This window comes from Suricata suricatta, chromosome 10 (assembly GCF_006229205.1).
Source record: "Suricata suricatta isolate VVHF042 chromosome 10, meerkat_22Aug2017_6uvM2_HiC, whole genome shotgun sequence".
In the NCBI taxonomy this organism is placed as follows: Eukaryota; Metazoa; Chordata; class Mammalia; order Carnivora; family Herpestidae; genus Suricata; species Suricata suricatta.
In genome coordinates, this window is record NC_043709.1 from 84,052,071 (window position 1) to 84,078,572 (window position 26,502).

Below are 26,502 nucleotides of genomic sequence, written 5' to 3' on the forward strand. Positions count from 1 at the left end.
GTTCATACACGTCTTTCAATAAGAGTGAGGTCAAGTTTCTTTTTATCATTTCTATGTAATGAAAGAAATAGTTTTAGAAATTCCATGATAACTATTATTTTCTAGTTTTTTTTATTTCTAGTTTTACTGACATGCATCACTGTGTAAGTGTAAGGTGTACAGCATGGGTTTGATTCAGATGTATTGAGAAATGATTGTCACAGGTTTAGCTGAAATCCATCACCTCATATAGCTATAGGATATAATAAAAATTCCATTTTACTGTTATTTAAGAAACTTCAAGCTCTTTTTAAATTATTCCATGAGGCTTAGAGCCTTAATAGTTGTTAAGAAGTTGCCAAGTATAAACCCTCATCTTGAGTTTTTTAATATAATTTTTTCAGTGAACAAAGGTCTCAACTAGAGATCACATCAATGTGTTCGTTAAAAGAGTTTACCAGAAACAATATGTGAGAGGAATTCCATATAAGTATCTACTTCCATATAAGTAAACACAGGCTTTTTAGCCACTTTTGTTAATATAATGCCTTATAAAACTTGTACTTGAACTTTGGTTTCTCCAATAGTTTACCTACTGTTGCCAATAATTTCTATGTAACACTTTTTGGTTTTTTCCTAGGAAAAAATATTGTTTGTGACCATTGCTAAATCATTTCTCAATGAATGGGAAGAGAGAAAAGGTACTTGTTTACTTATTTAAATTTCCACCAACGTTTAATAATCTAACTCAGAATCCAGTGTGACATATATGTGGAAATCCTTTTCAAAGCCCAGTGAGATTAAAATCTTGACTGGCTACTTTTTTAACGACAGTAGTTAAGACTTTTTAAAAAATAGGTTGGATGCTGCATGAGCCAGTGGGAGGAAGGTAGTTTAAGGCAGACAGATGGATGTGGATCATTGCTTCTCTTGTGATTGGCAAGTTACTGAACCTTATGATGCCCTTCTGTAAAATATGAATCATTAACATCACATGGTTGTGCTAAAGAATTAAGATGGTGTATGCAAAGGGCCCAGAATTTGGCAGGTATTATTAAGTAAATAGGAAGCATTATAAAAGATTTTTCAGAAGACTAAAACTCTTCAGAACTTCACAGTAGTATTTTGATGGAGCAAACCCTTGCTCCTATACCATCTGTTTTAGCACAGCAATGAGAGACATTCACTTAAAATTTGAGTCAGAGGGCACCTGGATGGCTCAATCAGTTAAGCATATGACTTCAGCACAAAGCATGATCTTGCGGTTCCTGAGTTCAAGCCCCACATTGAGCTCTGCAATACTTGGGATTCTCTGTCTCTCCCTCTCTCTCTGCCCCTCCCCCACTAGCTGGCATGTGTCCCCTCTCTCTGTCTCAAAATAAATAAACTTAAAAAAAATTTTTTAAATGTGGGTCAGAGTATGTCAGTCCTCTGATCAAAACTCCCCAGTGGCTCCATTTCACTGAATACAAGCCAAAGTCTCAACAATGGCTAGCAAAACCCCTAGTTTATCTAGTTTCCTCTCTAAATCAAACTACTTCTACTCTAACGTAACCCTGATTTCCAATTAAAAGACATGTTTATTTTTTGTTTTAAAACTTGATTAGGGTGCATTTCATGTAAGAATATTATCTGACTGTGGGACCTGAGTAATTTCAGGTCACTAGAAGTTCTATTTAATTTGTCTGAAGCACTTGGTTTTAATATTCTTCAGAGAAAGGCTGATTGCTGTTTGCAGCCACATTGGCCTCTGTGTATTAGTATTTCCTGCAATGAAAAGTGACAGTAAATTTTACCAAGCTTAAGTTTGCTAATGCATTTTCAATGAAAGAAGATGAAAAAGGATTTGATATTACACTGTTTTGTAATATCAGTGAGTAGTTTCATTTTTTCTTTCTTTTTCTTGATATATCACCATTTTTGTTCTTTGAAATCATTTTACTCAAATATACACTTCTTTAAGGTACCCACATTGGTAGATGTTAATAATTATATATTTTCCAAGTTAAAATAAAATATCTTTCTCTGAAAAAAAAAAAAAACTGAAGGGGAATGACCTAAAGAATGCACACAGCCTTTATAAGAAACTCTCAAATGACTCTGGCATACAATTTCCTATATCTCAACTGCAAAAATAAAGGAGACTAATTTTATAGTAAAACCTCCTCCTTAGGGCTATGATTTTATAAAAGGGAATTTAATAATAAGAGACTCTTTCTCTTTTTTTTTTTTAGAGTAAACCATATAAGAAGAAATGAGCCTTTCATTCTGTGGTAACAACATTTCTTCATATAATATCTATGATGGTGTATTACAAAACCCCTGCTTTGTGGATGCCCTCAACCTGGTCCCTCATGTATTTCTGTTGTTTATCACCTTTCCAATATTGTTCATTGGTAAGTAATCTACTGTCCATATTTTATCACCTAATATTTACTTTGAAAGGCTGATTAGTGGCTGAGAGTTGGTATAATGTTGATTTAATTTTTCCAACATGAAAACTGGTATGTAAATCTGTGGGAAAAGGACAAGCAAGGATTTTGTGCTTCCCAATCATTCATGTTCTTGGCATAGGATGTCCTGTAGATAAAACAGAAGTCAGATGCCTTCTTAGAAATGGACCTCAAGTAGCAGCAGCCATTTTTTAAAAACAGGGAAAGAGAACTGTGTGAGATAGATCATTGAGCACTTGCTTTGTGCTGGTTGAGGAGAATGGAAAATGGGTAGAACATAGTACTTGGCCCGGAATATTTCACTGTCCAGTGAAACAGATGTATCAAAGTCCAGAGAAAAATGACTACCCCACATTGTAAGCTCATGTGCAGATACAGGAGCACATTGCCCTGGGCGTTAATTTGCTAGAACAACTAATTCTCGGGGCTAGTAGGGAAGATTGCATGGAAAGTGACCTGTTGGGGAACCTGTGGATGCACAACTTGCAAGTTCAAGTAGGAGTGATAAGGGTGCATTCCAGGTAGAGAGAATACTTATGAGAACTATTTGGAAGTAGCTAAAATTACAGTTTCTCCTATTATTTTTCAGTTTATATATAACAAAATCCAGTTATTTAGAGCAATTATATATAATTTGCATAACTTTCCCCAAACAACCGAAATAGACCTTTAATTTAAATTAAAAAAAAATACATTTCATGGACAAAAAAAACAAAGACTAGTATAACAAACATCTATTGAGCCTGTCACCACTCGTATTAAGGAATCTAATGATAAGAATATAAGTGAATCCCTCTGTGTAATATTTCCTGAGCCTGTTCCTCTTCCTGCGTCCTATGTTCCTATCCCTTCAAGAGGCAGCCACAATCAGATGTTAGTGTTGGGTACTCCCATGCACAATGTTGCTTATACAAATAAATGAAAAAGCTACCAGTCTGGTTTTCTTAAAAAATTAGCAATTTTGATAATCTGCTTTAAAAGAAGGTTTAAAAACTTTGTATGATTTTATTTCTTCATTTAACAAATATTCATTGAGAGACTACTTTGTACCTGGCATTGTCATAGTGATCAAAGAATTTCTGTTATATATTTTATCATGCAGAGGCCAGTGTAACTCTTGGTAGATAGTTATACATGTTAAACAAATAGATAGACACTAAATATTTGGGCTAGAATGGCCCTGTATAGAAACAGGAGTTGGTGGGGCACCTGGGTGGCTCAGTCAGCTAAGCTTCAGGCTTCAGCTCAGGTCATGAACTCGCGGTTCGTGGGTTCGAGCCCTGCGTCGGGCTCTGTGCTGACAGCTCAGAGCCTAGAGCCTGCTTCAGATTCTGTGTCTCTCTCTCTCTCTGACCCTCCCCTGCTTGTGCTGTCTCTCTCTGTCTCTCAAAAATAGATAAAAAACATTAAAAAAATTGAAAAAAACCCATGAGATGGTGTTTACATGGTGTTGTTTGTAAGACATTAACAATGCCCTCTGGCCAAAAGTAGACTATATTTTTTTATTGTAATTCAACAGTTAATCATTAATTTTTGACATTCAGTCAGCTTGTTGTGGGCAGTTACTGTGACAGTCTTGACTGTTTGCATCTCGAGCCCCAAACACAGGCTGGCGTAAGGGTGTTTGAATCAAGTACAATCAGAGTGATCATTGTCAAAGGGGTGGGAAAAAATGCAGACTGTTCATCTATAACATTGGCTCCTTGAGTTAGTGAGAGATCATAAATAAAACCTAAAGAAGTATCAGGTATAAGGAAAACTTGGCTGCAAGAGTTCATAGCATAAATTCTAGTTCAATACTATAAACGTAACTAATCTTTCAATAATGAAGTTCATTTGGGAACAACTAAGACATGAATCAATTTGCTTTTCAGAGAATGCTTCAGGGGTCCCATTTGTTTTTTCAGGACTTCCTTCCTGCAATATTTTGAGCACAAACCCCGATTCATTCTTGAAGCATGTGAGGCTTCTCCACAAACAAAAAATTTATTTGAGAAAAATTACTACCACTGTTGATTAGCATTGGCCCACTCATAGGTTATCATTTTTCTCACATGATACGCATATGATTGAGTTGACTCAACTAATAAGTTCTACATTTCATTACCAAATATGGCTTTTTTTCATTAGCCCCCCGCCCAGATCCCATGTTTTGAAAGAATTTAGACACCAAATTGCTTTTATTAAATTCATCATTAGTTTGGTTTCCTTTTGCATGAATCAGGGTCCTGTCAGAGCTCTGATTAGCATGAGTTACCATGTTATCACCGAGATACAGTGTTATTCTTGAGCAGTGCAACAAATGTCAGTGTGTTACTGAGGCAGTCTCGTGAAAACTGAAATTGTTAGTTTTTTAACATAATGAAAATAGATCAGGATTTTCATTGCTACCCTAGAAAGCACATCTCGTTCCTGCTTCAGGAACCACCCTCCCCCAAATGATATTACAATGTGACTTATTTCCATGGTTATAATTAATTAATTTTCCATCTTGCTATTTCTTCTCTTTTTTTCCAGGATGGGGAAGTCAAAGTTCAAAAGTACAAATTCATCACAATACATGGCTTCATTTTCCTGGACATAACCTGAGATGGATTCTTACATTTGCTCTTCTCTTTGTGCATGTTTGTGAAATAGCAGAAGGCATCGTTTCTGATTCGTAAGTGACTCAACATAGTTACTATCATTACACTATACTAGTGAGTATGTTGGTATGGATGGGAGTTAAGAGCATACCAGGTCAGGCTGAACTTTTTTAGTCATGACTTATTAGGAACAGCAGCTGTCACTCATTTCGTGGTAGTCCCGCTGATCTAGGATTTCATTTGCCCCATGATCAACCGAAGTCTGGAAGCAGATGATGCTCCTTCTGATATACAGTCCTAAGATCAATAGTCAATAGTAGCCTGAAGTCACCTCACTTCTATCTCATCCTGTAGGTATTTTATCATCTCACATCATCACAAGAAGGAAGGTGAATAGAATACAATGAATTATTTTGAGAGAGAGGGAGAAAAGCCACATTCACATAACTTTTATTATGGTATATTGTTATGATTATTCTATTTTATCATTATTAGTTGTTAATCTCTTGTTGTGCCTAATCTATGTATTAAACTTTATCATAGGTATGTGCATATAAGAAAAAACATAGTCTATATAGGATTCCGTACCCGTGAGTTCAGGCATCCACTGAGATCTTGGAATATATTCTCCACTGCATTTGATCACCATGTGTTTTGTCCATATTTTTATGTTGCTACATAATTTCTCTGATAACAAAAATTCAGATATCTGTGGCTTGTGCTTATTCATGTGCTTTCTGTTTCTTTGTTCCTTCACTTATGTAGCCCTTGCAGAAAGTTCTCTCTCTTTTTAAACAGTTTGATGTTTACCGTATTTATCAACATAGGTATCCATAGAGAGATTGTCTATATGACATAATGGCTCTACGGGCTATGTATTTACATATAAATATATAACCAGTTCTCAGGTGTTTCAATTTATTTGATAAAGAAGCAAAGATAGATGAGGCAGGCATTAAAGATGTCTGAGAACCAGTGAGGATATAGCCACAAATTGAGGCAAAACACAAAACTGTTTTAAAATCAGGATTTGTCATAAATCCTATATTATTTAAGGAGTTTTGCCATTTATTTTTTTAAATGTTTATTTATTTTTGAGAGAGAGAGAGATAGAGATAGACAGACAGAGAGAGAGAGAGAGAGAGAGGGCAGAAGAGAGGCAGAGAGAGAGGGAGACACAGAATCCGAAGCAGGTTCCAGGCTCTAAGCTGTCAACACAGAGCCTGACGCTGGACTCGAACCCACAAACTGCAAGATCATGCCCTGAGCTGAAGTCTGCTGCTTAACCAATTGAACCCCCCAGGTGCCCCAGAATTTTGTCATTTATAAGAATGAAAAAAAAGGTTTGCATTTGGCAGTTAGAATGGAGTGAATTCTACTTATGAACTTGAACATAATATGGGGAAAATATTTTTATCACATACTAACAAAAAAACAGAAAATAATTTTGATAGGTAATATCAAATAGGAGAATTTTGAAATTATGCTAAATGGTACACCTTCACTTTGAGAGAGAGAGAGAGAGAGAGAGAGAGAGAGTGTGTGTGTGTGTGCGCGTGTGTGCTGGCGAGTGCATCTGTGTGTGGGGACAGGGAAGAGGAAGAGGCAGAATCTCAGCACAGAGCCTGAGGCAAGGCTCCGGGCTCTAGTTTGTGACAGTGAGATCATGACCTGAGCAGAAATCAGCAGTCTGTGCTTAACTGACTGAGCCACACAGGCGCCCCTACATGGTATACCTTTAATTAAAGAATTGATATGAAAGTTTTGAAAACTGCTTTTTTAAAAAGAAAGCCCCAAAATAATTTCCCTTTTATAGGGACCTCCCCTGACATCTGTTTATGTTTTTCTGTTGCAATTAATGAGGAATGAAACTTCTAAACTTTTGTCATAGAGCCAACTATTTTGTAATGTTTTGTGACAGTTCTTTTCATAGATATGCACATCTTATTTTCCGATAAAAAGAAAAACCGGGAACTCTGAAGATATTGCATGTCTCCAAGTATTTAGAAGCTTAATTGGCAGGGTGCCTGGGTTGTTCAGTAGGTTAAGCGTCTCTTGATTTGGGATCAGGTCCTGATCTCACAGTTTGTGGGATCGAGCCCCGCATTAGATTCTCTCTTTCTTTGTCCCTCTTTCTGCAACCCTCCATGAATAAACAAACAAGTAAGTATTTTTAAACCAGAAGCTTAATTGACTATTATCTTACTTATTATTGTTTAAAACCCTTCAGTGTATTTGTATTATTTTGTATTAACATAGCCAAATCTAGTCTTCATTTTTTATTCCGTTAGCATACTCTGTTTTATATATGTATGTATAAAGTGAAAGATAGATTAGTCCAATATTTCCTAAAAACTTGACACCATGTGGGCAAGGATGCCTCTTTCTTTCCATCCTCATGATTTGATTAGAGACTTAAAACAGAGGCTGAGCTAACAGTGATCAAGGTGTATGCTGATGGCAGAAACTTGTTTGATAGTAGTGGCGATATAGGAGCCCATTCTGAAATCAAGTGCAGAAGTGCCCTCCGGATTTTGTGTTACTCTCTCCCATTCTTTAACTGCAGACTGCTTTCCCTTACCCTTTTCATCCAAGCTTCTCAAAAAGTCGTTTTCCAATGATTCCTGACCTCCAAACTTTAGTTCCCTTTCTTGTTTGCCTTGTCCTCTTCTGGAAACTGCTTCTACGAGAATTCTAGTGAACGTTAATGGCACCTTGATGTGTACCTATTCTTCCTAATGATACTTATTACATTTGACATCACAGATCCTTCCTTCTTATTCTTTAACAAAATACTTGTGAACTATTCTTTTCTTAAAATATAACAAGTGTTCATTATAATTAGTGAAACAATGCAAAGACTTTTCTGATTGAATATTTGATTTTCCTTTTCAGTAATACAAATGTTAAAGCTGTTCATTTTTTTTTGAAACAAACATCCTTTTCTGTTTTACAGGGATTTTTTATAAGAAAGGTCCTCTTTTATATTTCCATCTAAATAGCTTGTGGTTCTGGTTTACATACTCTCCTAGGTCTACGAATCATTTTTGGTTTGCTTTTTAGTCTAATATGATTGATTTATTATTAGAACATGTAATTTGTTAAATGCTTTTTGGGACTTATTAACATTTTCATTATAGCTAAATATTTTATTATTTTATATGTTTTTAATGGGAATTGGAAAATAATACATATTCTTTGTTGGAGACAAAACTTCGGTGAATTTACTGATTAGATTACTCAAGTGCTATGTGATGATTATTTTTATATTACTTAATTCAACAAATTTGAAAAATGTGTATTAAAATCTTCACTATTATTGTGTTTTCATTTAAGCTTTTGTTTTTATCATCTTTTTGAAATTATTTTTTCTCCTTTATGATGAGGACAAAATCAATGCATTTTGATTTTCTTGCTTACTTTCTGAGTAAAGATTTTCTGCTGTAATAGGATATATGTGTGTCTATCAGAACCTTGAAGTATGCGAGTCATGCTCTAAAAATAACAGAGCTTAAGGGAAAGAATAGGTTTGGGCCCCCACTCAAAACTTTTTGTACAACTTTGTAAGTAAACAACTAACAGTATAATCGCAGTCCTAATACAAATAGTATTTGTATTTTAAGCACATTTGTATGTGCTTAAAAGTCACATCAAATCCCAAATAAAGAAATGCCACATTAAATATAAAATCTTACAGTAGCTGTTGCTGTCATTATTCATCCTTGACTATTGCCTTTCTGGATGATGTTTTGTCATTCTTTTTCTCCTTGAATTGACTACATAATTTATTTATTATGATGTTTTCCTTTTGAATATGTTTAAGGTTATAAACTTTTTCTGAGTGTGGTTTTGACAACATTATTTACAGGTCTTGATAGGTAGTATGCTCAGTTTTAAATTTCCTAAATACTATGTAAGTGATTTTTTAATTCTTTGATTCCGTAGTAAAAGAATGCTGGAAACATTTCCTAATTTCCGTAGTGACAAAATATTTACTTCCTACTTTTTGACCCTTTTGCAGTATTTTTGGGGGGGTGATTTTTAAGCCAGCTTTTATGCTATCATGGTATTTTAAATTTTTCATGACTTTGTCCATATTAATGATTCCAAAAATATCACTGGTCATGTTCCAGATCTCTGCATACACTTGGCTTATTAGGCAACTCCCCTTTGCATGTTTATTAGACACCTTCAGAGTACGCATGGCCTTGCTGGAACTTACTGGCTTCCTTTCTCCGATCTTCTCATCCTCTTGAAGTCGTATTTGATTACCCACCATCCATCCAGGCACCTTGGTAATTATTCTCTATGTCTCCATCACCATCACCTTCATACCCTAACACTATTAAAGTCCTGTCCATTTTAACAATGAATATTTTCCAGATGTTGTATTACTTTCATGTTTTTGCTGCCGAAACTTAATTCAGGCCTCTGTCATCTCTTGCCTAATCTATACCCATAGTTTGTTACCTGTTTTTCTTCCTACTGTGTCTCTCCCCTCTCCTCAGATGCACACACTACCTATCAACTGCATCATCCATGTTATTACAAGATTGGTTTGTCTAAAACCTCCCAAAATCTGAACATGCCACTTACCTGTTAAATTATTTAGATTTTCTGGAAGGTTAGATTCCAATTCCTTGCCCTGGCATACAGAGCCGTTCACCATATATCCTGTCTCAAACACTCTGTTTGAGAATATTAAACTACTTGAAATTTTGAACATGTTATACAGTTTTCTGCTTCTATGTATTTATGCATTCTGTTCTCTCTTTTTAAAGTGCTCTTCTAGCACTTTAAAAAGCACATGTTCCTGACTAGTGGCTTCCTTTTCATATTTCCATTTCCAATGTCAACCATACCTCTTCTGAAGTGACTTTCCCAAATGCTCCTTTTTCTCCCACTCTTAAACTAATCACTCTCTAGACTGTTTATGTATGAATGTATTTCAATAACTCAGAACAGTTCAGTGTTTTACCAGGTGGCATTATTCATGCAAATGGAGATGAGGGCTGTCCACCATGTAAATCTGGTTCTGTCATATTTTCAATCCATGTGAAGCTCTCTACTACCCTCAGAATGAAATCTGGTCTCTTTTCAATCATACTGAGTTGCTTGTGATACACATAGACCCATCTGGATCCTCTGCCCGGAACAGTCTTCCTCTCTCCCTTCTCTGAACAGCAGTTCCTCATTCTTAGGGCTTCAGTCAAGAGGTCGGTTCCTTCACACAGCCTCCTCTTCCTTAAACACTAACTCTGCATGCACTTACAGTCCTTTCACCTGGGCGATAATTTCCTACTTACGCTTGCTATCCCCAACAGACTCTGGGCTTTATGACTGTGGACACTGTTTTCTTGCCGCATTCACTATTGCACCTCAACAGCTGATAGTGCCTGGACACAGCAAACACACTTGTGTCGAACAAATTTAAAGAAATGGAGAAATCATTAAGAGTCATAAAGTTTAGGAAAGCTATCAAAAGAATAAATGTACTTCTCACATACATTAGAGTTCATATTCATTTGGTTGTTTTTACTTGCTTTGAGTGTTAAATTATTTCAGCAGTTCTGCCCTTCAGAATAGGAGTAGTTACATGTTTACTTTTGTTGTGAGTATTTAAGGTCTTGTTGAGCTCTGGTAGCTGTTCCTCTGTTTTGGGATAAACACTTTGAGCAGAATTATGTCTCCCAACGTAGTCTACCTTTGCTTGTTCTCTTAGCAACTACTACTGCATTCTACATATTAAATATCTTGTTATTATGAGAAACTTTTAATGAAAAAATGGAAACAAAATGAGAATCTGGAACCATCAGTTCGAGACACTGATACTGTACCTCTTTCTGTAGACGGCGGGAGTCGCGTCACCTCCACCTCTTTATGCCGGCTGTGATGGGATTTGTCGCCACTACAACATCAATAGTATATTATCATAATATTGAAACATCAAATTTCCCTAAATTGCTTTTAGGTAAGTATGATCAAGTGGCCCCTCAACCCCAGAGGTATTTTTTTTCCTTCTAGTACACTCTGTCCATGGGGGGTTGAAACTGGGAAGCATGGGAAAAATCACAAGAGTCATTCTTCTCTAGTCTCCTGGGGGGACATGAAGACACACTGAGTGATCTAGACTGTGAAAACTCTTCCCCCCAGGATATTCGTTCACCACTAGATGCCTCTGGTGATGTGTTGATGTGAGGCAGGAGCAAAGCGGGTGTGCTGGCCTTCTGCTTTGTAGAGGCTGTACTCTAAGAATCTGAACCTTTGCATCGTCCTGCCCCAGCATCAAGTCAGTGCATCTAGTTGTGTGTTTCTGCCCCTGGCTTGGAGTCGTGAGGTGTTTTCTGAACACCTCAAAGTATTGCTGCTGAGGTATCAGGGGACTCCGTCAGCAGAGTGTGCTTCACAGCATGCTGCAGACTGTAGTGTCCCCAGAGCACAGTCCCTCATGTCTGCTTCATGCCTAATCTTTTCTTTTTTAGCCTCTCTTCCTTCCTTGTTTTATGGAAATAAGAGGCTATCTAAAGCGTTCTAATTTTATTTTTGCCTCACATTGAAATAGTATCATTTATCCAATTAGTTTTATTTAATACTCTAGCCAATTTTTATATTCCTTGATGTACAATTTCTTTTTTCTTAATGTTTTTGTTTTATTTTTTATATTTGAGAGAGAGACAGAGACAGAGACAGTGAGCAAGGGAGGGGCAGAGAGATAGAGACAGAATCTGAAGCAGACTCCAGGCTCTGAGCTGTCAGCACAGAGCCCAACACGGGGCTCAAACTCACAAGCATTGAGATCATAATCTGAGCCAAAGTCGTACGCTTAACTGACTGAGCCGGTGTATATTTTCATAGAGAGAGCTACGATGAAGGCGTAGAACATGGATCATGGCTGGGTTTCAAGGACCTGTGAATATCCTAAAATAGCAGTCAGAGCTGTGTGTGTTTGCCTGAATAAATGCTTACAGTTTTATAAGGTTCAGAGAGTTCCCTTCATTGCTCAGTGATGAACGTTACATGGATTACTGATATAGAAATTTGGGAAAGTAATAATTAAACCACACAAATATTTTATTTGCTTGTCCAGAGGACCTTAAAATTTTAAATGTATTAGTGGAAAATACTGATTATTTAATTCTGTGTTGCACCACATCAGATGTTTGGACAAAGGCAATCTAACACAAATAAGTAGACTGGGTTAAATATTAAGTTAAAAGGCTCGTAAAGTCTGAATTAACTTAATAGAAAGCTGTTTAGTACAATACAATGGGCAGATGTTATCACAGAAATCTTTTTATGAGGATGCCAAGAAAAAGACTGAAATCTTTAACAGGCAATAGCAATATAAATATAATATATACATATTATATCATATAAACATATAATATAAACATATAATTTAATATAATATATATGCATAATATACATATTATATATATATCATTGGATTTCCAATATGCTAGACATTTAAGTTTCTAAAAAACTGATAATGAAGAAGGTATAGTTATAAGATGATTAGAAGGGAAATGTGGATCTTAATAATGTTTTGAAAGAGATGTGATTAGAGTCTGGCTTGGAGGTCAGAATAGACACAGAGGGCACGATTTGATCATATTGTTGGAAGGACTTACAGAGATAAAAGATAGTTTAACTTTATTACTATTTTAGAAGAGCAATACTTGGGCCTAGAAAAATTACACTTATTTTCAGATCACAAAACTACTGGTTTTGCCTCAACATATTATGAACATCAATAAATATATAGGAAGTTGAAAAGAACTAAGAGAATACTCATGTACTGAGATTCTTCAATTTATAATTTATTCTGTTTGTTTTATCACATATCTATATCTTTCCATTCCTATATCCAGCCATCTTGTTTTTTCATACATTTTAAAGTAAGTTACAGACATTAATGCGCTTCACCTCCTAATTATTTCAGCATGCATTCATTAACTAGAACTAAGTTTTTTCTACAGTTATTTTTGGGAGATAAAATTTACATACTGAAGTATAGAAATCTTAATTTGCTAAATGCACTCACCTGTATAACTATATCATGATATAGAATAGTGCCATCATCCATGGAAGTTTTCCTGTGTCCACATACCAGTCAATTCTCACTTCCTTCTCCACAGAGGCAAATCTAATCTGATTTTTTCCCACCATAGATTAGATTTGCCTCTTATAGAACGTCCCATAAATTGAATCATACAGTATAAACTATTTTTTGTAACCACTTCTTTCTCTCAGCATGATTTTTTTTCTTTTTTTTAATGTTTATTTTTGAGACAGAGAGAGACAGAGCACAAATGGGGGAGGGGCAGAAAGAGGGAGAAACAGAATTCGAAGCAGGCTCCAGGCTCCAAGCTGTCAGCAAAGAGCCCAATGCAGGGCTCAGATGCCTGAACCATGAGATCATGACCTGAGCCAAAATCGGACACTTAACCAACTGAACCACCTAGGTGCCCCCCAGCAGGACTTTTTAGGGCTCATCCGTAACATAGTATAGATCAGTATTTTTTCTTCTAATTGTTGGGTATTATTCTATTGTATAAATATACTATAATTTTCCATTCTCTTGACCATAAGTACCTGGACTGTTGCCAGGTTTTGGCTATCATAGAAGAAAAGCTGGTCTAAACCTTCATGTGCAATGTGGATTGATGTGATTTTTTAAAGTTTGTTTATTTTGAGACAGAGAGAGAGAGAGAGAGAGAGAGAGAGAGAGAGAGAGAGAGAGAGAGTGGGGGAGGAGCAGAGGGAGAGAATCTCAAGCAGGCTCTGTGCTGTCAGCACGGAGTACAACAAGGGGCTCGATCCCACGAGCCATGAGTTCATGACCTGCGCTGAAATCAAGAGTCAGAAGTTAACCACCTGAGCCACTCAGGCACCTCTGGATATATGTTTTTATTTCTTTTGAATAAATAACTAAGAGTAGAATTGCTGGGTCATAGGGTATGTATATAAATGTTTATGTTTTATTAAGAACCCACAAGTTCTTTTCCCAAAGTGGTTTAGTTTGTACATTCACTAATAATGTGTAGGACTTCCAGTATTTCCATATGTTCAGCAACATTTGATGATTTAATCTTTAAGAAGAAATCATGCTGGTGGGTATGTATCGATAATTCATTGTGGTTTTAGTTTACATTTCCCTGATGGCTAATGATTTTGAGGACTTTTTGATAAGTTTGTTAGTCATTTGTAATCTTTGTAAAGTGGCTATGTCATCTACTTTGCCCATTTTTATTGGGTTGCATTTTATTACTGAGTTGCAGAAGTACTTTGTATACACTAGATACTGGTATGTCATTGGATATATGTTTCGAAAATATTTTGCTCCCAGTCTTTGGCATGCTCATTCATTTACTTAACAGAGTCTTTTGGTGAGTAGAACATTTTAATTTTGATGTAGTATAATTTATCATCTTTTCATGTATAATTATTGCTTTCTGGGTCCTAAGAAATTTTTGTCTCCACTCAAAATATGTTTTCCACATTCTCCTGGTTTTTTTAAAGAAGCTTTATAGTTTTAGTTTTTATTTTTAGGACTATGATCCATTTAAAATTAATTGTATATATGGTGTAAGGTTGGTGCCAAGGCTCTTTTTTTCCCCAAATGGATATCCATGTATTCCAGCATAATTTGTGAGATCGACTTTCTGTTTCTCATTAGATTGCTTTGGGAACTTTGTAAAATATTTGAGTCAAGTTACTGTTTAGTTCTTTTAATCTATTTGTGAGCTTTGTGTCTTGATTACTATTGCTTTGGAGGTCTTGAAATCATACAGTATACCATACAACTTGTTTTCTTTTCTTTTCTCCCAACATTGCCTTGGAAATTCTAGTTCTATTGTATTGTCATATATGGTAGAATCAGGTTGTCAATTTCTACCCTCCTCCCAAAATTCTCAGTAGGATTATGATAGGATTGTACTGCATGCTTAGAATAATTTGAAAGAGAATTGACATTTTAATAATATTGAATTTCACAACCCATTCTTCATTTATTTAAGTCTTATTTTTTTCCCTTAGCAATGTTTTATATTTTTCAGGCTAGAGGTCTTCCATGTCTTATTAAATTTATTACTAGTTTTTTTGTTCTCCCACTGCAATTGTAAAATAGACTTGTATTTTAAATTTCATTTTCCAATTGTTTGTCATGTATATAAATAATTTTTTTAATTTATTTTTGAGAGACAGAGACAGTGCAAGCAGTAGAGGGTCAGAGGGAGAGGGAAATACAGAATCTGAAGCAACCTCCAGGCTTTGAGCTAGCTGTCAGCACAGAGCCTGACGCAGGGCTCAAACCCACGAACCGTGAGATCATGACCTGAGCCGAAGCCAGACACTCAACCAACTGAGCCACCAAGGCACCCCCATTTGTCATGTATATAAATACAGTTGCTTTTGTATATTGACCTTACATTTTGAAACCCTGGAAAAAGCTCTTATTACTTATAATTATTGCTGTCTAGGTTTCTTGGGATTTTATATACATACAAACATATTATCTGATAATACAAAATGTTTTATTTATTTCTTCTTAAACTTTATGAATTTTTCATCATATTGGACTAGCGAGGACCTCCAGTAAAATGCATAATAGACATGGGGAGAGTGAAATCTTTGTCTAGTGTCCAATTTTAGGGGAAACAGCATCAACTTTTAATAATTAATTATAAAGTTATTTATAGGCTTTTCATAGATGACCTTTATCAGGTGAGTAAGTTTTCTTCTATTCAAAGCTTTCCCAGGGTTGTTGTTTTTTTTAATCATGAATAGATATTAAATTCTATTAAGATTTTTTCTGTATCCATTGGGACAATTAGATTTCTATTAATGTGCTAAATTGGTTGACTTTTCAAATGATAAAATAACCATGAATTCCTAGAATATGTTACACATGGTCATGATATTATTATCCATGCTATATATTGCTAGGTTAATTTTGCTAGGCTTTTTTAGATCTATGTTGTGAAGCATATTGGTCTGTTATTTTCCTGTAATGTCTGTCAGGGTTTCATAGGCTGGGTTATACTGGTTTCTTAAAATGAGTTGAAAAGTTTTTTCTATTTCTCTGTTTTCTGAGAGATATTGTATATGATTAATTTTATTTCTTGCTTAAATATTGAAAGTAATTCATCAGTGAAAACATTTTTTACTGTTTATTTATTTTTGAGAGAGCATAATGGGGTAGGGGCAGAGGGAAAGAGACAGAGGATCTAAAGCGGGCTGTGCACTGACAGGTTGACAGCTACAAGCCCGATTTGGGGCTCTCACTCACAAACCATGAGGTCATGGTCATGACCAGAACCGAAGTTGGTCACCAACTGAGCCACCCAAGTGCCCCTGGGCCTGAAGCTTAACTAAGTGAAGATTTTATTTATTTTTATTATTTATTTATTTATTTATTTATTAACACACATACAATATTTAATTTCAGCATTTCAATTTTAAAATTTCAATTTTACATTAATGCACAGTAAATTTCATTCTGCTAGATTCAGTCTTTCCAGGGTTTAAAAATCCTTTTCGATCTTTTTTCTTTTCAATATTGATTCTTTTATTCAGAGGACATACTCTCTATCATGGGCATATGCCCTTCTTGCCTACCTAGTCATCTAAATGAGGACTTTAAGTTATAAACTTACAGCTCTATAAGACATAGACTTTTCAGAGTATTTTTTATGTCAGTTTCGGTAACTTACACATTTCAAGAAATATTCCCTTTCATCTAAGTTTTTTTATTTGTCATGATGTTGTTAAAAGTATTTCCTGATTATCTTTTATAAGTACACAGGATATGTTGGGATAATTCTTTCATTTCTAATACTAATACTGGCAATTTATGATTTCCTTCTTAATCAATCTAGCTGGGAAAGTAGTGGAACTAGCAATTTTATTGATCTTTTAAAGAAAAACCAACCTTGTTGGCTTCGTTGGGTTTGTTCATTTTCTCAATTTTTTTTTCAATTTCATTGCTTTCTACTCTGATCGTTATCATTTTCATCCTTTTATTTATTTTGTTCATTGTTCTTCTTCCCCTAGTTTTAAGATGGAAACTTAGATCATTCATTTTGGATCTGTCGTTTTTCAAAAATAAATATTTAAAGCCATAGATTTTCTTTTAAGTATTGTTTTAGCTGTGATCCTTAAATTTTTAATATGTAGTATTTTTATTATAATTTAGCTATGATAACTTGTAATTTCCCTAGTGATTTCTTCTTTAACATGTGGTTAATTACAACTACGTTGTTTAACTTCCAAATATTTGGAGACTTCTAGATATTTTATTGTGTAGAAAGATTTGAAGTTTACCTTCATAATCTCTGTTCTTGGTGCTCACACCCTGTATAATCCTCTACCTTTGAGTGTGAGTGGGACCTGTGACCTGCTTCTAGCCAGTAAAGTATGGCAAAGATGAAGACACCACATCAGGTGAGCTCTGTTGAGACTGCAGCTTGGATTGCAGTCTGGTGAGACCCTGAAGCAGAGAACCCCGTTAACCCATGCCCAGACCCTTGACCCGTGGAAACTATGAGATAATAAATGTGCGTTGATATAAGCTGCTAACCCAGTCACAATTTGCTTAGCAGCAATAGAAAATCAATATACTTATTGTTCTGTATTTTTAATTTATTTTCAATGTGATTGGAGAACATACGTTATATGGATTCTACCATTTTATTTTTTCTTGTTTTCTATGTAGCCTATATCAGGATCATGTGCACTTAACAAGCATGTATATTCTGTAGATGTTTGGATGTATTTTTATAAGACTAAGTATTATATAGCTTTATAAATATCAAGCATTTCAAAGTGGTCTTCAGGTCTTCTAAATTTTTGTTAGGCATACGTGTATTTTTTATTGTTGTGTCTCTGAAAAATCGACAGATCCTTTGTCATTATTAAAAATTTTCAAAATTTCTGATAATACTCTTTGTCTTTTGTTCAAGTGTTTACTTGAATTCCAGTTAGTTAACATACAGTGTGATATTAATTTCAGGTTAACTCCCTTCCCAATTCCCCCTCTGGTAACCCTTAGTTTGTTCTCTGTAGTTAAGAGTCTATTTCTTGGTTTGCCTCTCTCTTTTTTTCCCTTTGCTTCTTTGTTTCTTAAATTCTACATATGAGTGAAATCCTATGGTATTTGTCTTTCTCTGACTGACGTATATCACATAGCACAATAGTCTCTAGTTCCATTTATGTTGCTGCAAATGGCAAGATTTCATTCTTTTTTGTGGCTAAGTAACATTTCATTGTATATATATACCACAGGTCTCACTGGACACTTGGGCAGTTTCCATAATATGGCTATTGTAGATAATGCTGCTCTAAACACTGGGGTGCATATATCCCTTTGGATTAGTACTTTTTATGACAACGCTCTTTGTCTTTAAGTCTACTTTATCTGATTTTAATATAGCCACTCCAGATTTCTTATGTTTACTGTTTTCATTGTATGTCTTTTTCCATCTACTTACTTTTTATGTTTCTTTATATTTAAGATGAATCTCTTCAGGTCCTATGTAGTTTGGTCTTTTTTTTTCTAAATCTATTCTGACACTTTATATTTTATGCTAAAACAAGATAGGTAATGAGCTTATATGCCAGTGTTCAATTCTTTTTCACTAAGGAAGTTGTGACCACCTTTAAACTTTAAGAACTTTGATAAGCGTTGTACAACAATGGAGTGTCTCATGTGTGTCTTGGATTTCTTCTTTCTCATTTCATAGTTATTTGTACTGACTTTTACTTAAAGTGTGAAGTATACTGAATCTTTGATTTCTAGGAGGGTCTCTGTGCCCGTCACATATTTGCTTTAAAAGGCTGGCTGTGGTTATGATATGATATAGATCCTTACATTTCTCATCCCACTACTTGTTCTATAGAATAATTGTTCTTCTCTTCTTTTGTGGAGGCATGTGGTATTTTAAGCCATTTGGGTGAGAAGATTTACTACTTGAATGCTATCTGGAAAGCAGAAACCCCATTATATAGCTATATGCATCCCATAGTAATTCCAGGGTAATACCATCAGATTACCCTTGGAAGCTACAACACATTTACCGGTTGAATAGGTTACACGGGCAACAAATTGTGAATTCTTCACATAATATAATTGGGGCTTCATAAAATAACAAGACCAGGAGATCGAGGCAATTTTAAAGTTTACAGAATTGCACATAAATTCTGGAGTGTAGGTTATTCCTATTTACATGTTGCTTTCCATCTGTCCATTATTGCATATAATCAGACTAGCATTTTTTAAAAAAGATTTATTTTGAGAGAGAGAGAGAGAGTGAGAAGGAGAGGGGCAGAGAGAGAGGGAGACAGAATCTCAAGCAGGCCTCATGCCATCAGCTCAGAGCCTGATGTGAGACTCAAACTCATGAACCCTGAGATCATGACCTGAGCTGAAGATGGACTAACTGAGCTACCAGGCATCTTGAAGCACTAGCATTTTAAAGTCATCACCATACCTTTAGATCAAAATTTCAAAAGTGCAGTAGGGAATATATATTGTTTTCTTAAATAAAATTATGTGGAAACAGAATATTTTAAATTATGTATGTTCTTAAAGAGCACTATATTGATATTGAAATTTCACTGAAGTTTTTTCAAAAAATCAGGGAAAAAAATACATCTTTTTCCTTTTCCTTTTTTCCTTGTCCAGCCCTATTTCTGTATTGGGTAATGGCCTTTATTACAAAAACCATAAAACTGGTCAAGTACTGGCAATCTGGTGGGGGAGTATCAGACTTGCGTTTCTGCATCACTGGCATAATGGTCATCTTGAATGGACTCCTAATGGCTGTGGAGATCAATGTAATTCGAGTCAGAGTAAGTATCTAATCCTTTCTGTTTAATTACCAGAATTCAAGACTTCAATATTAGAGATTACAGTCAACCAGAAATCATTCGTATTTAAGAGGAAAAACAAATGTATATCATCTATGTGTATAAAAGTTTAACTAATCACTAAGTTTCAAATCATTGGTATTCTAGAACCCTAACATCTATTTATTCATTTGTAAATATTGATTGAATGATTATGTGACAGACATTAATCTCAGTTCATATTATAGATGAAATTGTTTGCATCAGAAAATTACATCATCCCTGATGTGTCCCAAGCACACCTATATTAAGCAAACTATTGTATTCCTAGAAATTTCAAAATGAAAAGAAGATAATGTTTGCTCATTCCACTGATGAAGAAACTTCTAAAGAGATAACTCTAACTGTATCCAAAGTCACATAGCCAAGAGTCATGCCTGGTCTGTGATTACAAACCTGTTGTACTTTGTATCACATAATGCTGTTATGTTGTGTGACATATTTGTGAATGATATTTTAATATTCGTCTTCTACTGGAGCACTTTGAGTTTGCTCTGAAGGGCAAGATACAGGCTGCAGGGAATAGTGGATGATCGTGAACATCAGCCAAACCACAAATTATCAGATAGTGACTCAATAATGGTGTCAACACACTTAAAAAATCTAAATAATGTAAAAATCTTTATTTAGTTGACCCTATTACAGTATCTCATGAAAGACTGAGTCTTAGCAATAACTATCTTTTAAAGGGATAATCTACTTTTTGGAATTTTCTCTAGGTGGAACTAAATGTGAAATTCTGGTATTTAATCTAGTTACAACAAAAGGAAAGTATTTCAAAGAATATTTCCAAAAGAATGAAAGAAGCAGTAAAATATACATTTTTGCTTCTTGAAACGAATGTGTAGAAAAGGTGAAAACTTTATTTTAGTATCTGGGTAAAGAATTGGGTTAATTTTTATCCTATGGAACTTTTCTTGCCACAGAGATATGTATTCTTCATGAATCCTCAGAAAGTAAAGCCTCCTGAAGACCTCCAGGATCTGGGTGTGAGATTTCTTCAACCATTTGTGAATTTGTTGTCAAAAGCAACATACTGGTGGATGAACACACTTATCATATCTGCTCACAAAAAGCCTATTGATCTGAAGGCAATTGGAAAATTGCCAATAGCAATGAGGGCAGTAACAAATTATGTTTGCCTGAAAGATGCATATGAAGAACAAAAGGTAATTTAGTATCTGATTGTCATATCCATAATTGTAGAAAATATGTCTGTTAAGTAGAAAGGCACTAAGCTTGAATCTCTCTGGTGAAGGAAGAGCAGATTTTCTTCATCTGTTGTGCAGTAGTTTTGAGTCATGTGAATTGGGCCAATAAAAATATACTGGAAAAACCAATGAAATAAAGTTATATTGCGTTAGTTGCCCAGTTCATACGTGAGAGGCATAGAGGAACCAACTGGAAAGTTAGAATTAAGCTTAATAATCATGTATATCTGATCCTTATTACCATATAACATGAATAACTCATGGAATTGCTGTTATGAAACTTTTTCAAGTGTCTTGTCAATAATTTTATTATATAACAGAAAAACAGATCATATCATTAATAACGACATTTAAGAAACCAACATCCTTAAATTAATTATTGACTAAAATTTGGAGTCTGTATTCCAAACTTGGGAAACTGAGTTATATAAAGTTATCTACCATTCCTATATGTCTCACAAAATTCGTTTCTTCTGGTACTTTCTTTGAGCATTTATAATCACTTTGAAAACCTTAAATATGAGAGTGTTTGGATATTTTCAGTTTGTCTTGTTATCATCCTATATAGCCATGTATACCATACATGGTGGTAGATGTATTTTATATTGTAATCATCGATAAATATTATTGTAATTGAAATCACTGGTATTCACAGTAACATTGGAAAGGAGTAGGGTATGGTGAATCAGTGAGGGTTTTGTCTGTTCTAAATCAATAAAACAAAGCATTTATGGTAAATGATGAAAATGACCTCTGTTTTGTGTCAAAAATGTGTGTTATGAAATTAATATTGCAGGAAATGGTTACTACAGATGAACCTGAGTCATCTCTTTGGTTTCACCTCTGGGAAAAGTATTGCATAATATTTTTTAAACTTCTCTGCTAAAGTAAAGATTGAGAGTAGAGTCTCAACGTAGTTTAAGTGTTCCAAGAATTCTGTATTACACATATCAGCTTGAACTTGGTGTGTTAATGTCTTATATTAATAAACATTTAAAAATAATTGAATTATTCATCTAACAGGAACTGAATATGAGACACAATTGAATCATCTTCCATTGACTAGGTTTCTTCTTGAAAAAACTTTATCCACCTCCTCTCTAAGACTTAATTATGATTATTCAGGTCATAAAATCCTTTCAACAAACAACAACATGTGTGAAGCCATGAGTTGGCTTAGGCATATATGCCATTCTTCAATTTAGCATTTCTGTGTTGAATAACTAGGAAACACAAGTCTAACTTAGCTTCAAAAAGTGCTGGCTACTATGCATGGAGGTAGGAAATACCTGGAAGAGACATAATTTGAAGTTGGGATGATCTGTTTTATTTATCTTGTAGTAAAATATCTTTAGCTTGAAGTAAATCTCTTGTGATCTAGTAACTCCAGAAATCTTGATTAATCTTTCAATAATCTAGATCATAGTACTTTACTATCTTCTTTTCCATACAATGGTATCTGGTAAGAGTCATGACAGAAATACATTTTCCAAACGAAACAGAATTAAAATTAATATGGCCTTAAGGATTTTGAGTTATCCTTTGACAACTAAAAATAATGCAAAGTCTTTGAAAATCTGGCCTTTTTTACTTCGCATTCTATTTCATTGAAAGGCACTGTTTGCATAGAGGGCAAGGATACGGGTTATGCGTACTATACTAAAGGGACACCTTAACATTTACTTATCAACTTAACATATCATCAGAAATATCAGAAGAAATTGTCTGAAGTTGGTGAGATTAAATACTGCTCCAGTCATTTTATTTTGGTTTATCTGTGTTTTTTTTTTCTTTCAGAAAAAAGTAGCAGATCATCCAAACCGGACTCCATCTATATGGCTAGCAATGTACAGAGCTTTTGGGCGCCCAATTCTGCTTAGTAGCACATTCCGCTATCTTGCAGATTTACTAGGTTTTGCTGGACCCCTCTGTATTTCTGGAATAGTTCAGCGTGTGAATGAAACGCAGAATGGGACAAATAACACAACAGGAGTAAGTCTGTGATGCTTTTGAAAGGGGACATATTATTGGCACATTTTCTTATAATTGTTACTTTTTATGAAAGCAGTTCTATGAATGGGTAGGCTTATTTACAGAGAATTGAGTGCATTTAAAGCAAAGAAAACAATAATTTTCCTTGCAGAGAAAATCATGTGTTTATGTATTAATCGAATGGATCTGTTCAACAAAATTATTTCTCAGATTCAGAGCTACAGACATATGATAAGTATCTACTGTGTACCAGAAGCCACACTCAGAAATTTCACATTAATTATTTTCTTTGATCTTTTTAGCAACCCTTCGAAGAATTTTCATGCATGAGTACATGAGGGGTGGCCGAGTCATTTTTTAGAGACCAATCATGTTAGCAATGTGATTTGTACTAAACATATTTTTCTTTTCTTATATGATTAACGCCATCACCCTGATTCACAATGATCAGGGCAAGTCACATTATGATATTCTTATTAGATATTATGCTACTACTGGGGGGCTATATGGTATAAGATACTATAAATTTGCTGTTGCAAATATAGAGTCTTTTATTTTCTGTTCTTAAAAATGTAGCATCATGAACTTCCTTGTTTCTTTCTAAGATAAGAATGGATTTCTCTAGTTTCACAGATAGAAAAATTTTGTCTAGATGAATCAGTTTTTCTTTTCTATTATTTTAGTCTGATTTCCTGACCTTTTTTCTTCACCTATTAAAATTTCATATATTTTTTAAAGCCTACATTAAATGCTGTCTCCTCAGTGAAGCCTTTCTGATTGCTCTGGGTAGAGTTTGACTCTCCTTCATACTCTCTGACACATTGTTAATTTCACCTTGGCACTTACTGTAAATGTTATTTATAAGGAAGCATGTTATTTATGGATGTGCTTATCTTTTTAGGTGGTGAGCTCTTTAAACAGAATGACTGTCAACTGTTCACATCTGTGCTCACAATGTGTAGCCCTCTTCCTTGCATATATTAGTGTTCAATTATTACTGACGTGAACCAGATATTTTCACCATTGAATGCACTTTTGTGATGTTTTGTCTCTACTAGCTTCATTACATTCCATAAATTCCACATAGAATTTTCCTATCATCCCCCTCCCTTAGGCTTATTATTCACACATTTTTCTGAGAAGGAACAGAACTTACACATTTTGTATGTATCCCCACGAATGAAAAAGAAGGGACCAGAAGTAAAATTTAATGGATCTAACCTACAAAAAATGAGTATTGCCCAAACTGACATGATGTACTTATTTGAGTGTTATCTTTCTCTCATTCTAAGCAACAAGTTACCATATACTGTTGCTCAAAAGAAAAAGGAATGAGTTTTGTATATCCTTATGATGATTTCCATCATATTCCTACTGACACAAATTTATGTTATGTTTTGTCATTGGAAGTGTCAATATGGTAAAATCAATAGCCAAATTACATGCTTTATAATTTATTAATTATTTTGTAAACATAAAGATATATGAATATTAGACTAAGTCAACTGTAGAATTATTTTAAATTAATAATTTGCTTCTGCTTCTAAATTACAGTCTAAATGAACTTTAATATTCAATTACTACTTTTCAAGATGGAATATATCTTTCCCAAAAATGTACTTATGTTTTTTAAAATTAAAATTTACCTTTTATCTACAATCAGGCATTTCCAGCAATCTTAATGATCAATTTGGGATTTTATGCATTGAACTAGTTTAAATTTATATCTGTGGACATGATGAAGAAAAACCAGAATTACCTGGGTATGGCTCATTCCACTGCTACGTTATGAAGATATTGAACTTTTATACTTAAAAATTATGTATCATTTGATACATGTGAGGTGTATACCTGGTATATGAAAGACCAATTCTAATTTATGTTTTTTTCTTTTGGGATAAGATTTCAGAAACTCTTTCATCAAAGGAATTTCTTGAAAATGCTTATGTACTAGCAGTTCTTCTTTTCTTGGCCCTTATTCTGCAAAGGACATTTTTGCAGGCTTCCTACTATGTAACCATAGAGACTGGCATTAACCTCCGTGGAGCTCTGCTGGTATGTGCAAGCTTTGAATGATTTTTGTTTATCGAAAATGCCATATGCCATTCAACGATAAGGAAGGGTAGTGGTGTCAGTTTTGTTTTTCTTTCTGTTTTGACTCTGATACTACAACTTCAACACTCCTAGGAGCTACTCGATAAAAGAAACAGAACTAATTACTAGACCCACTGGATTTTTAAAAGTCTTTTGTAGTAATATATTAAGAAAGCTTTGAAATCTCTGATTTAATTATCTCTGCTTCAGTCTGTTCTAGAGCTTATGTTTAAAGTTGAATATATGTTTTGATTATATCACCAGAAAGTTAGGTTTGTGTTTAGTTGAGACTGAGAGTAACTGTGCTAAAATGAAAATCGTGGTCAACTGAAGAAGATGTCATTACAGGGTTTCTTTCCAAAAAAAATTTTTTTAAATGTCATATTTTCAATGGAAGTAAATAAACATAGTGTTCATTAAGTTTAAAACTTTAAATACATTTTTTTGCAGGCCATGATATACAATAAAATTCTTAGGCTCTCTACATCTAATTTATCTATGGGTGAGATGACCCTGGGACAGATCAATAACTTGGTTGCCATTGAAACCAATCAACTCATGTGGTTCTTGTTCCTGTGTCCCAATCTGTGGGCAATGCCTGTTCAGGTAAATCAATATAAGTAATATTCTCATTTGCAGAGGAAGCAAAAGGAGTATGAAATATTTAGCTTAGTAAAGGATAAACTTTTTGAACATGCTAATGTTATTATAGGGTTTTTTTTTTTTTAAGAAAAAGAGAGAGGAGAGACAGAAAGAAAGAATCTTAAGCAGGTTCCACACCCACTCGGAGCCTGAGATGGGGCCTTATCTCATGACTGTGAGATCATGACCTGAGTTGAAATCAAGAGTCGGATGCTTAATCAGCTGAGCCAACCAGGTGCCCCATATACCTTTTTTATAGAGAAGAAAGCTAAGACTCAGAAATGCTCTGACATATTAAGAAAATTGGGTTTGAAATTCTCCTGCTTAGGTTCAAATAGCTGCTCTACCCTTTTTGCACAAGTATTTAAATACTCAAAATATTAGTTTTTTTAACTTTAAAATTGGGATGATAATTGTATCTGCCTCATAGAATTGTTGGCATCATCAAGACTACATAAGTTAATATGTGTAGCACATTTATCATAGTGTCTAGCACTTTGTGCTTTCAGTAATTGTTAGTTGTTATAATTGACCAAATTCATGCAAGTCATGTAGCCAAGGCTTGACCCCTTTCATTTTGACAGACTCTCTTATAGCATTTCTAAAGTAAAACAATTGCTGTAATCAATCCCAAAGTTT

The 26,502-nt window shown here is 34.6% G+C and overlaps 1 protein-coding gene across 2 annotated transcripts in view; it reads left to right on the plus strand.

Moving 5' to 3' along the window:
• The first annotated feature begins 617 nt into the window (after positions 1–617).
• The window catches only part of ABCC9 (ATP binding cassette subfamily C member 9), a 126,510-nt gene continuing 100,625 nt past the window's right edge, over positions 618–26,502 (plus strand). For both annotated transcript variants that reach the window (XM_029954498.1, XM_029954497.1), the window contains exons 1-9: positions 618–680; positions 2,214–2,375; positions 4,950–5,091; positions 10,867–10,988; positions 19,701–19,867; positions 20,851–21,093; positions 22,933–23,127; positions 25,030–25,182; positions 25,672–25,827. In XM_029954498.1, coding sequence (XP_029810358.1) covers positions 2,234–2,375; positions 4,950–5,091; positions 10,867–10,988; positions 19,701–19,867; positions 20,851–21,093; positions 22,933–23,127; positions 25,030–25,182; positions 25,672–25,827 — 1,320 coding nt within the window. In that variant the 5' untranslated portion in view covers positions 618–680; positions 2,214–2,233. The remainder of the gene's footprint in view (positions 681–2,213; positions 2,376–4,949; positions 5,092–10,866; positions 10,989–19,700; positions 19,868–20,850; positions 21,094–22,932; positions 23,128–25,029; positions 25,183–25,671; positions 25,828–26,502) is intronic.